This window comes from Dipodomys merriami, unplaced genomic scaffold (genome assembly GCF_024711535.1).
Source record: "Dipodomys merriami isolate MVZ:Mamm:240054 unplaced genomic scaffold, mDipMer1.0.p SCAF_277, whole genome shotgun sequence".
Lineage (NCBI taxonomy): Eukaryota > Metazoa > Chordata > Mammalia > Rodentia > Heteromyidae > Dipodomys > Dipodomys merriami.
Window position 1 is genome coordinate 1,106,298 of NW_027204237.1, and position 13,041 is coordinate 1,119,338.

General features: G+C 49.5%; 1 protein-coding gene across 4 annotated transcripts; it reads left to right on the plus strand.

The window, feature by feature from the left end:
* Positions 1–223: 223 nt before the first annotated feature.
* On the plus strand, positions 224–11,776 carry LOC138837856 (hippocalcin-like protein 4). Of its 4 annotated transcripts, XM_070036873.1 has the most exons (5): positions 224–334; positions 5,667–5,836; positions 5,959–6,174; positions 7,765–7,968; positions 8,375–11,776. In XM_070036873.1, the coding sequence occupies exons 2-4, from the start codon at positions 5,675–5,677 to the stop codon at positions 7,960–7,962; spliced, it is 576 nt and encodes a 191-aa protein (XP_069892974.1). In that variant the 5' UTR covers positions 224–334; positions 5,667–5,674; the 3' UTR covers positions 7,963–7,968; positions 8,375–11,776. The 4 variants fall into 4 exon arrangements, with proteins under 4 accessions (XP_069892974.1, XP_069892973.1, XP_069892971.1 ...); XM_070036872.1 differs by having other exon boundaries at positions 5,649–5,836; positions 7,765–11,776; XM_070036870.1 differs by having other exon boundaries at positions 7,765–11,776.
* The last annotated feature ends 1,265 nt before the right edge of the window (positions 11,777–13,041 follow it).

A 13,041-nucleotide genomic window follows, 5' to 3' on the forward strand; every position in this document is an offset into this window, starting at 1 on the left:
GGGGAGGGACAGTCCTCCCCACGTCCAGGAGACTCCGGGAGGGTTAGGAGGGTGGGCGGGAAGCACCCCTGTGGCTGGGCCTCACTGGCCGCCCCATCCCCACCTGAAAGCGCGCCTGCCACTCAGCCCCAGAGGAGCCAATCCACAGCAAACTCCCTGCGATGGGGCGGGGCTCATGCAAATCGGTCGCCTGTGAGAGGCACATAGTGATACAAGAGCTGGGAGGCGTCTCAGGCGCGGACCTTGTAGAGCACAGCCTCCCGCCCGCGAGCCAGCTCCATCCCCGCGGTCTGCCGAGGCTCGGAGCCGTCCAGCAACCGGCCAGCGGCCTCAGGTAACGCGGGTGGGGCTGGATCCTAAGAGCAACCCAGCAGGGCGGAACCCAGGTCCCCTCTCCCGCCCCCCCCCCACTTCCCATCCTTAGCTCCTAGCCCTTGCTCCATCATTCCCCCCCACTCTGGGTCTGTCCTAGACAGCAGGATCTGGAGGCCCCGTCCCTGGGCAGGGTTTTCATCCACTTCAGGTAGGGTCCCCAAGTCCAGGGAAGAAGGTACAATCCCCTTCTTAGCCTCAACACAGGTAAGAACAACCAACGCTCTCCTCCCGCCCACCCCCCCCCCCCGCCCCTGAGGGTACAGTGCCCGCTGGAGCTAGAGGAGACATCACTCCCCCTCCCTCCTGTTGCCTTTGGAGATGGGTAGTCTCAGCCAAGGCATCCTCCCACCCAGATAACCCACACCCACCCCAGCAGTTGGCAGGACAGGGGACCTTGGCCTCCAAAGACAGTCCTACTTCATTGTCTCCACTTCCCACACCTCAAGCTGACACTCAGAGCATACCTGAGGGATGGATGACAGCCCCCCTCCCACTGAAAGATTTCAACTCATAGACACCCCACAGCTAGGCAGAACCCCAAATTTGGTCTCTTTTTGTACTGACTAGAGGATAAAGCAGGAACTAGCCAGCAGACCACCTATGTACCCTGTTAGTGGCTATCAAGGTTCCAGCCTCCACACCTACTTCCTCCCCCCTTCACTTCTTACTGCTAAAGCACCAGTCCACCTCTTTTAACCCTTACTGTTCTGACCTTCTTGTGCCAGTTGCTCCCTCTCTCCCATCTTCCTGCTGTTCCTCCCTGAATTGTACTAAAGCTCCATGTGGACAGTATAGTTCTTTTCTCTAAGGTGGCCTAAGCCTGGAAACAGAAGTGGGTGAAAATCTTATCTTTGTCTCCGAGGCTATTTGGCTTTGGCCACATCTTTTCCTTCTCTGGTTCCTCGTGAATGGGGAAGAGAGCTGGACAGGATGGTATAGAACTGGATGAAATGGTCATGCACAGCCTTCCGATACAGACACACTCACTGGTTGAATGCTTATGGGAAGACAGAGCTCTGAACTTTTAGGACATTTCAGAGTGGGGCTCCAGGGGAGTTTCAGCCCACAGTGAAGAAACATTGCTTCTTATCCAGGCCTTGATACAGGCCACCCCTCCTTCAGGCTCCTGTTCTTAGGCATCTCTCCTAGACCACCAACCCACCCTGGTATAGATGCTCCAAGTTAGAGGTGGTCAACAGGGCTCACCTTTTGTCAACCCTGCTCTCATTAAAGATGGGGAGAAGATCTGGTTGTTATTTCTGCTGCTTGGAGAAGAGCAAAGGGAGGAGAGGAAAAAGAAAATCTCTTGACCAGGGAGCTGTTGTCACCATGGCAACTGCCTCAGCACCAGTTCCTCCGAAGCTGGGCGAGAGTGTGGGATTATTGCCTTTTTCAGTCCCTCCCACCCTCACTGCTACCTCTCCACTCAAAGCCCACAGCCTTGCACCTTCTAGAAAACCCCCTTGAGCAGAGAGAGCAGAGGTTTTGTGCATGGTATAATGTCAGCTCCTTCTCAGCGGGAGGACAGCCCTCCAGAGGCTACTACTTCAACAGAACATGCCCCCAGCTACATTCTGGCCTTCCTTTTGTTGCTGCTGGACTCTAGTTGACCTTGGGTGAACTCTTTCTTTCCCTGGCTCTTGATTCCATTGTCTGTGAAGTGGTTGTGATAGAAAGGAAGCACAGATAAACAAAGCAAAGTGTGTGTGGGGGGGGGGGCAGACACTGCTCCTCACACGGAATCTTTGAGACATTCACTGAACATGGCCGAGTTCTAGGCTCTGACTGTGGCTTTCTGCAGGATGCTCCTGTGCTGGCACCAAGGAGAGAAGGAGCCAGTGGGCAGACTCAGAAACAATGGCACAAGCACTTTTCTCACTATCCACATGTTTGAAAGCAGTCTGGGCCTTGTTAGGAGAAGAAAGCTCCTTTTGCCATTGAGCAAAAAGAGTTAGAGAACCCCTGGCTCTGGCAGAGGTTGAATGAAAAGGCCTCTGCTGGAATCCTAGAACAACAAGTGAGGGTCAGAGAACTATGTATTTTGGGAGTTCCATGTGGTTTAACTGTGCCCAAAGTTTTGAGCTGTGCTGCTTGGCTAACTAATCAGACTGATTATAAGCAACCAGAAGAGAAGGAATGGGCAGGAAAGGAAACTAGCTGAGCAGGTAGGTGAGGTGCATTCTGACTGTGAGAAGACTGACTCGAGAGGAGGAACAGGTATCCATGAGGAGAGCAGTGAGAAGTTAGACTAGACTAGATAGATAGCACCTTCAGATCAGATTCTAGAATATTCTGGAGTTTCAGGTGGCTGACAAGTATGACCATCTCTACCCAACACTGTAGTTGACAGGAATAGGGGCAGGGATAAATCCCCTTGGAATAGAGGAATCAGAAGAAAGGCACTTCCTGTGAAGGAGATGAGCCCCATAGGCCTGGGCCTGCCTTGATTTCAGCCCCTCTAGCTGTGCCTTGGCCACAAACATAGTGTAGGTTCTAGGAATTTGTCAACAGAAACTACAGGATTCAATGGCAAGTTGGACTTGGACAGTGAAAAAGGAAAAGAACATGTATATGTCCAGCTCCTGGGATGAGGGAGAAGATGAAGGGGTGTTGGAGGCAAATTGTCCCAGGTTGAGGGTGAGCCTAGCTGCTCACATGCTTATTTAGAGGTGCCACTGGGCACACGCATCAGAGACCGTGGCTTGGTACTCAAGTAAAATGGTCCCACAAAGGCCAAAGGAAGATCAGAGTTATTTTTTCCCAGCAGGCAGGTGTGGGTGGAGAGAGACTTTTCTAAGCAAGAGTAGCCATGGGTGGAGCTGTGGCTCAAGTGGTAAAGTGCTAGCTTTGAACACAAAAGCCCAGGGACAGCACCCTGACCCTGAGTTCAAGCCTCAGGACCGACACCAAAATAAATCAATCACCAGCCATCAGGGCTGAACATAACAGTTTAAAAAAATGTAGCCATGATGTGTAGAGGATTGTCTAGGCAGGCGGCGGAGATTCACCCTGGTGATTATCAGGACCCCTCTACTGACCTTCTGGGTACCTCCAAGCCACTGTTCTCCTTTCTTTCCACTTCAGTTTTCACTAAAATAATATGCTCCAAGGGCACTGCTGACTTTGACCTTGTTACTAAGAGCAATAATGGAGATAAGGAGAAAGTGGAGGGGGCTGGGACCAAATAGGGACCGGTAACAGGTGAAGGCCCCAGGAAACAAAGTGTGAGGAAGACAGAGTAGGGCAGGGAGGAGAACGGGGGTAAAAAGAGAGGGCCACACAGACACCACGACACACACAGACGTGTGCATGCTGACAGATTTGCAGCCTCACACTCTGACACCCTCCCACACACAGACCCAGCCCTTCATGCAGACACGCAGGCACATCCCACAAAAGACACTGCAGGAGAGGCTCTGCCTTCCCCCATCAGCCACCTCTGCCTCCCGCTTCTGCTGCTTCCTTGCAGATACCCGGGGCCTACAGAATCTTGGGCTTGGGGAGGGGCTAGCTGGGATACACCCTATCTCCTGCCTCTTCCCCAGGTCCTTGAAGGTGGTGTATTTCTCTCTCCCTGGCTTCTCGCAAGAGGATCAAATTCCTGATTGTCTGAGTGCACAGTTCCATGATCTTCCTCAAGGCCCTGTGGAGGAACGAAAGACTCAGGGATATACAATATCCTGTACTTAGCTTAAGGCACATGGAAACAAGCAACCCCAAATCACGTGGTTTAGGGTGTTGCCAGTAATAAAGATTAGTGGCCACCACTGGCCTAGGGTCAATCAAAGACACCTCCCAGGTGTCCTGGAAAATCAAACTCTGTGGGGGCAAGTAAGAGTGTCCATCCAGCCTCTTGTCTTTCTAGCCAGTACCACCTTCAGAAAATGTTTCTTCTGGCAAAGGCCACTTGGTAGGCTCCCATTCCAGTAATGGTGATCTTCTCCCAAGCCTCCTTTTCTTCTTTTTTTTTGGGGGGGGGTCCGGTCGTGGGGCCTGAACTCTGGGCCTGGGTGCTGTCCCTCAGCTCTTCAGCTCAAGGCTAGCGCTCTCACTTGAGCCACAGTGCCACTTCTGGCTTTTTTCTTATGTGGTGCTGAGGAATCGAACCCAGGGCCTCAGGCATGCAAGGCAAGCGCTCTATCACTGAGCCACCTTCCCAGCCCCCAAGCCTCCTTTTCAATAACACCACCTCCATCCACTCAGGCCCAAATCAGGACATCTATCTGGACTCCTATGCCACTCTTACCCCTAGATCTAGTCATCAAGTTCTGCCAGTGCCCTCTCCTAATGCCTAGTCCATCCACAACCCAGTCTGAACAGGATCACCTGGCAACTGAAACATTTAGCAGCCCCTCACTATTTTACCCACTTCCTCCTTTCCAAGTAGCCAAAGAAATAATCCCAGCACCCAGATCCTGTAAGCACTTTGTAAGTGTAGTGGAATGAACTCTAGCATCAAAGCCCTTGCTTTGAACAGAACCTGGAGGTTCTGTTCCTATGGGTGAAGTCCGATCTCCTTGGCCTGGGTGGAAGGCCCTTTGTAGTCAGTCCTCTGCCTGGGACCAAAGATGAGTTATTGTATTGGCTTGTATTAACTTTATCGTCACCCCTAGCAAACACACTTATAGTGGGCCTCAATAGATGCTCAGGGAGTTAATGAGTTAATGAAAAGCAGAATGTAATCAGGGTCATCAGTGCTCCAGGTTAAGATTTCTACTTAGATAAAGGAGAGCTTCCTGCTGGAGCAGCCCTGGAAAGCCTTGAAAGAACTTGAGAGACAGTATCTTAGGAATGCCTGAGGAACCTTCTGCCTCCGGTTCCTGGTATGAGTAGAGCCTAGCTAGGAAGGAGGGGGCTGAGTGTAGAATTGTAGGACCTGAGGAAAGTAGAGGAGAGAAGAGGATGAAGGGGTATGCTGCAGCACTAGTCACCGAGAGGGTGCTGGGCATCATCTCCTGTGAGGAGGGGGTCTGTTCTGGGCAGCAGGATGTTGTGAGGAGAGGCCCTGTTTTGGGGGAGTGTCTTGAGAAGGGATGGACTGTCTTATGTATGGGGAGAGGCAAGGCTGATTTCTGTGGAAGGAGGTGGGTGAGGGAAAAAGTGCCCTGCTTAGCAGTGGAGAGTCTTGTCTGGGTGGGAACCCAGAAGAGGAGATCTGGAAGGAGGGATTCTGGTGATGTGAGCATCAGCTCACTAGGAGAGGTGGAGGAAGGGGAAGAGGGGGACTTGGGGAACCACTATTGAGACAGGAATTTGCTCTGGGCCTTGTTGAGGGAGCTCCCTGTCTCCAGGCCCTGCAATGGGGAAGACCAATAGCAAGCTGGCCCCTGAGGTGCTGGAGGACCTGGTTCAGAACACGGAGTTCAGCGAGCAGGAGCTGAAGCAGTGGTATAAGGGCTTCCTGAAGGACTGCCCCAGCGGCATCCTCAACCTCGAGGAGTTCCAGCAGCTGTACATCAAGGTGCGCAGCAGGGTCCTGGGGTATCCAGATGCCACCATGGGACAGGGAGGCGGAGGCACTGCAGGAGGATGAGGGGGGTGGTGAGGTTGCAGCTTCACCCCAACTGCCCATGCTTGCCTCAGTTCTTCCCCTACGGCGATGCCTCCAAGTTTGCCCAGCACGCCTTCCGCACCTTCGACAAGAATGGAGATGGCACCATCGACTTCCGGGAGTTCATCTGTGCCCTGTCTGTCACCTCCCGGGGCAGCTTCGAGCAGAAACTTAACTGGGCTTTTGAGATGTACGACCTGGATGGGGACGGGCGCATCACGCGCCTGGAGATGCTGGAGATCATTGAGGTGCGGTAGGAATCGGGGCCTGCCAGGACATGGTGGCTGCCCCTGTCCCCTGGGATTCTGGGAGCCTCCTGGCTGCTCCTGAGCTCTTCCCCATACACCAGCTCCTAGGATCCAAATGCAGGCCCACTGCTCAGTGTTTTTCCCCTGGGGTAGACACGGTCAAAAACCCTATTTCTCAGATGAGGAAAGGATAAGAAGTAGAGGTTGATTTAAATCAAGGGAGCTGATTCCAGAGCCCAAGTGTACCAGTTCAGGAAACTCTAGAAATAAGTATTGGCCAGACACCAGTGGCTCATGCCTGTAATCCTAGCTACTTAGGAGGCTGAGATATAAAGGATCAGAGTTCAAAAACAGCCAAGGCAGAAAAGTCTGTGAGGGTTATCTCTAACCAGCAAAAAGCTAGAAATAGAGGTGTGGCTCAAGTGGTAGAGGGACAGCCTTGAGAAAAAAGCTAAGGGATAGTGCCCAGGCCCTGAGTTCAAGCCTCAGTACTAGAACACACACACATACACACACACACACACACACACACACACACACACACACACACACAAACACACAGATGAGAGAGAGAGAGAGAGAGAGAGAGAGAGAGAGAGAGAGAGAGAGAGAGAGAGAGAGAGAAAGGGATGAAAGGAAAAGAAAAGGCAAGTGTTGACTTTGATGTGTAGGACATTGTTTAAAGTTCCTGCTTTCATCATTCTTTCTGAGAAAGAAATAATCCCATGCCTTGGCAGGCAATAGAAAAATAAATGAGGGGAGGGGAGAGTGAGTGATGGAGGAAAAATAATTTTATATAAGGTGGAAATGAGGATCAGCTTTAATAAGGTGAGGGAGCTAACCCTAGATGCGATTAGAGGACGCATAAATGCTGGAGATTGAGTTTGCAGGGTTCAAGGAGGGCCCTAAGGCAAGGGGAATAGAAGAGAGTGTCCCCAACCTGGTTTGGTAGGGAGCCAGGAGCCCCATCACTCAGCATCTCAGCCTGGGGAGGAGGCTTTGAACTTATCTGGGTATGAATAGATGACTGCAGGGAGGGAGCACTGCAGATGCAGGAGGACCAGTGAGGAAACTTACATCACAGTGCAGGTCAAAGCTGGTAGAGGCTGCGATAGTGAATAAGCTATTGAAGTGGTAGGAAGCAGGTGGCTATGGGATCTACTGCAAAGTTAAAGCTGATAAGTGGATGGTAAGATGGTGGGGGAGACAAGAATGGCAAGAGAATAGGCCATGGTGGTGCCTATCTGTAATCTCAGCACTTGGGAGGTTGAGACCAGAGCATGGGGCATTCTAAGCTAGCCTGGACTGTATACATAGTGAGATAACCCCTCCCCGCAAATGACATGAGGTTTCAGTCAGAACAATAGCAGAATGAAGTTGTTGCTTATTGAGAGGGAATGCCAGAGGAAGAGAAGGCAAGGAGTGAAGACTTGGGCTTGAGACTTGATTAATTCAATGCGCTCATTAAATAGCCAGTCTTAATTACCATATATCACCTTCCAGTATCCTCACCACCTCCTGGTATTCCTCCCACCCCAGATCTTTTTATCCACTGCCTTTTGCTCACACCCCACTTCCTTGCCCCACCAGGCTATCTACAAGATGGTGGGTACCGTGATCATGATGCGCATGAACCAGGATGGGCTCACACCCCAGCAGCGTGTGGACAAGATCTTTAAGAAGATGGATCAGGACAAGGATGACCAGATTACCCTGGAGGAATTCAAGGAGGCAGCCAAAAGTGACCCATCCATTGTATTGCTGCTGCAATGTGACATGCAGAAGTAGAAGCTGGTGAGGGGCAGGGCCCCTGGCCAGGAGGGGCATGGTCACTTCCCAACCTGATGCCCTCTCTGGTTGGCCTTTCCCCAGAAGGAGGGGCACTCCAGCCTCATTCTCTAGCCCATCCCCTTCTTTGCCTTACTCCCTACAGTCAAGTTCCATGAGGGACCACCTCAACCCACAAAAGAGACAGGTCATCAGCTAGCCTGTCATCTCACCCTACCCCTCAATCTTGACCTCCAAACCAACACCTGTCGGATATAGGGGAGTTGGCTTTCGCCCCAAGAAGTAGGGTTAAGGAGGAGAGGGCTAGAGTCTAGGTTTGAAATGCTCTTGATCATGCTTCTGTGGTTCCATAGGTTCCAGTCAAAGAACCAAATCCGGTCTGTCCTCTCCTAAGGACTCCGATCTCTTTTAGGTGGTCTGTGCCCTGCCCCTTCCACTCTACCTGGCCTCTCTGGACCCAGCCTTTGGAGCAATTATTCATTCCTTTCTTCAGCTAAGGATTTTTGAACACTTGTTCGATGCCAGGCACCTTCAAGGTGGTAAGAACATGGTCATTTTACAAGCTACATACTGTGCCTGGTGGAAGTTCATGGACGTAATAGGACAACTTCCAGTGGGTCTCAACAGGGCTGTCAGCGCAGCTGAAGAGAGGGTATTGTCAGGCTGGCTGGTTCAGGTCGCTGTTGCTTTGTCCAGCTGAAGGAAAATGAAATGAAATGCACTTGGAAGTTTAGGTGTTGTGTGAGTGGAAGTTTTAGGGGGGGAGGGAAAGCAATTTTATGTAATACTTATTTTTTTAGCACCCTCTAAAAGAGCTAAAGTCATTTTATTAGATTAAAATTTTCTCTTTATCACTTGGTTTCTTATTTTTTAAAAAAAAGGATTAAATGCTAATTATCGGGGGGAGGGGGGAAAGCTGGGATCCAAAGGGGAAAAAAATCTCACCAGGCTTAACAGATATCTCCTTTTTTCTTGTCAGGCTAAGTCCTGAGCTGACACCATTAGCAGTTTTTGCTGCTTCTGCTGCTTCTGTCATTTATTATCTTCTTCAATTCAGCAAGCAACTCTCTATATTGCACTTACTCAGGTCAGATAACAAACTTCAGAGGCAGAAACAACAGGTTTGCCAAGAGTGAGACAAGCCCATCTTGGTGGGCTTGGTGATTTGTTTCTGTGCATTGTTTAGTTTCAGGGATAGACTTGTTCTTTCACTGCTTCAGATGCAGAAGGAGCTAGAAGAAAAGGATCACCAGGCCAGGACCACTGTTTAGGCTTTCAGGCTGCATTTGTTGGACCAATCCCTAAGAATGTACTGGGCATGTCCATTTAAAAGGCTTTTGTTAAAGCCCCCTGCAATCCTATATATTACTCTCTAAGCATTGCTTTTTGATTTGGGATCTGAGCTATACAGCTGCATGCTCTGACTGCTGGGCGGGGGGTCGGGGAGGGGCGGGATCTTGCTTCTTTAAGTCATTCATTTTCCTTTTTCTTCTGTACTTGTGATTTAAAAAATAGCGTTGATGTGCAGTGACAGTTGACTTCCTTTGCAAGTGCAAGTGCACACAGTCTTGTATCTAGGTGCTGTCGGCCCAGGGTAAGAGTAAGGGAATGATTGCAAAGCAGTGGGAATGGCATCTGCAGAAGAGAGATGCTGTTTGCCACTTAGTGCTTAAATGCTCACCTGTCCTACCTCTCCGCAGATCCTCTGGTCCCAAGCTCTATTGGACCATCTTTCATGTGGCCTGTCCTGCCTGTGACCAAGACACACGGTGAGGCTGGAGAGTTCACATTCTCAGGCAGTAACCAGCAGGCATTTATCCATGCTTTGTAGGATGTTCCATTGCTCTTAGGCAAGGCATGTCATGTGCTATCAGTCAGCACCACAGTTAGCATCCATAAGTGTTCCACATCCTGGCTCAGCTGGGACCTGGACCTTCTGATGGAAGGCTTTTCACCAAGTGGGGCTCCTTTCCCATAAAGATTGAATCTTGCCTAATGTACAATCACACAGAATTCCTTGGCTTTCAATGGCTTGCCATCTATTCCATCTTAGTCTGTCTTCACAGCTCTGGGAGATGGAGTTTTCATGCCTTTTCTCTTGACTTGGATCTTGAGGTTCAGAGAGATGGAATCCCTTGTGCAAGAGTACACAGCCAGGAGGTGGGACAATGCCAAGACTTGAACCCAAGGCTCTTTAAGAGAATAAGAGAAGGGAAATCCTTCTTTGCTCTGCTCATTTTGTGTTTGATTTGTGCTGAGGTTGACTGTGGGACAAGCCAAGTTGGCTTTTGCCTTTTGAAATATCCTGCTGAGAAGTACGTGAGGCTATGGTCTTCCATACAGGAGGAGGAGCTTAGGTAAAGTCCCTACATTTTCAAGCATCCTGTTTTCTGCTTCTAGACAGTTCTGCTAATGGGTCAATGCTCTCCTGGGAGCAGTACCCTGGATCTGATTGAGAACCCAGAAGGATCTTTCACTGTCTTTACCACCATTTTTTTCCCCTAAGAGAACTAGATCTTTACAAGCCAGCAAGTAAACCCTGTCTAGGAAAGCATGTCTGACCATTCCAGTTTTTGGATATATCCAGGGGTGAGATTTGCTGGTCAGGCAAAGGGTCTCATGCCATGCTCAGCCCAGCAGAACAAACACATATTGCCAGACCAGGAACTGGGGCTTCATTTTTCCTGATGAAAAGAGCCACCAGTTTTGCTCCCACATTCTCCTGAGTGTCCCAAGGAGTATTGGCTTAGGAGTCCATTTGGTAGAGCACTGGCTTCACCTGGAGAAGAAAGACATGCCTCCTACCTTGCCCCAGACTTAAAAACACTGTTAGTACAGATTTATGCATGACTTACACCACACACACACACACACACACACACACAAATATACAGACAGTTGAATCATTGACATCTTTGAAATCCAGTATCTTCTTATAGCATCTCTGGTTTGTAAGGCTCTAGACTCTGCCTTCTGACATATTCTTCCCTCATTCATCCTTTTGGGCTAAGAAGCTTCTTATTTCTTATTTCTAAAAATAATCAGCATAGGCTACTTCAAGAGCTATTGCAGTCCTCAGAGCTATAGTAGAGCTTATTTAACTTACCTTTAAATCAAAAATTAAGAAGAAGTAAATTCATAAGCAAAGGGATCAAATCCTTTTTTTCCCTTGGCAATTAAGACAGAGTCCCTAGAGGTGGAAATTCATCCTGCTGTAGAGAGAGAAGGTAGGGGTGGGATAGGAGGAAAAAATGAAAGAGATCAGAAGGGAAGAAGCTGGTCTTCCTAGGCAGGAGAGCAAGCTGACACTGTAAATATTTTTACACAAAAAGTTATTAAAGCAACAACTATTTCCTGAAGATCCACCCTGGGTGAGGCTTTGTGTTGACTTTAGTGTTCCCTGTAGGGGGAACAAGAATTCATTTCTTACATCTTTTATTCATTGTTCTTAAAGAAAGAAATAATTCACAGTGTCAATTTAAAAGCCTCAGAAAAATATGAGACTTTTCTTTCTGAAATGTTGTTTTCTTTTTATCTTTGCCAGATTGTGGAGGCAAGGTGGGGACTCCTGGGATTCATTTCTGCTTGGTGGAGGCTGGCCAGCCCCAGGGCCTTCTAAGCAGCTTGGGGAGGGAGAGGGGCTGGATGGCAGAGGAGGTATCTGATTCACCATGAGTTCCCCAGGGTAGCCTCCCATCCCCTCTAGACATGCTGCTTCTGGCTGTGCCCACAGTGACTGTCCTCACTGTTCAACCCTGTGCTGTGTGGTGTGGTTTATTTTTCCCACTGACAATGAATAAAAGGTGTGACTGTGCCGTGGACTCCTGCTCTTCCCTCATCTGGGCTAGGGCTGGGGAGGAGAAAGGGAGAAGAGCCCCAGGGGCATCTCAGGAACCTTTCAGCCAAGGTCCTTGTTCTGGCAGAGACTCTGGTCACATGCAGGAACCAAATCTAGTTAAAGAGAGTAAATCACAAGGGACAGAAACTAAAAAATGATTGAGCTTCAATAACTGGAATTAAGCCTCTCCCTTCTCACATCTGGGCCCACAGGACAGGATGGGCTCTTTTTCCTGGTCCCTGTGTGTGTGTGTGTGTGTGTGTGTGTGTGTGTGTGTGTGTGTGTGTGTGTGTGTGTGTGTGTGTGTGTGTGTGTGTGTGTGTGTGTGTGTGTGTGTGTGTTTGCGTGCACGTACACACATGTGCGTGCACGTGCATGCTGGTGCTGGCACTGGGTCTTGAACTCAGGTCCTCTCGTTTGGCTTTTCCCACTCAAGGCTGGTTTTTTGCCATAGAGCCACAGTTCCACTTCCTCCCCACCTTCAGACTCCTTGTTCTCACTGAATAAGGTGGCTATCCCTCCAACTCTGCATCAAGATGCATCAGTGACTGGCATCTCCCCTCTGTCTCATCTCTCTCATCTTCTTCCTCCTCCTCCTCCTCCTCCTCCTTTTTTTTAACCAGTCCTGGAGCTTGAAACTCAGGACCTGCTCACTGTCCCTGAGCTTCTTTTGCTCAAGGCTAGTGCTCTACCACTTGAGCCACAGCACCACTTCTGGCTTTTTCTGTTTATGTGGTACTGAGGAGTTGAACCCAGGGCTTCCTGCATGCTAGGCAAACACTCTACCACTAAGCCACATTCCCAGCCCCTCTTTTTCCTTCTTTTACTCCTCTCCTGAGACAAGGTTTTCCCATACAGCCCAGACTGGCCTTTAACTTAGGATCCTCCTACCTTAACCTCCTGAGTGCTAGGATGAGTGTGCATCACCAGACATGGTTCTTAGTTCCAATTCCTGAGACAAAGGACCTACTTGGTTTAACTTATTTTCAGGGGCCAAAGGGAGCTAGGTTGGTGTCTTTCCTTAATATAGTGATCTTAAGGCAATGCTGAGCACCAGTGGCTCATACCTGAGATAGATCTGAGGATTAAGGTTTGAAGCCAACCAGGAAAGAAAAATCTGAGAGATGCATATCTCCAATTAACCAGCAAAAAGCTGGAAGTAGAGGTGTGGCTTGAGTGGTAGAGCACTAGTCATGATAGTCACGAGTGAATTAACTAGGAAAGAGTGAAATGCTGAGTTC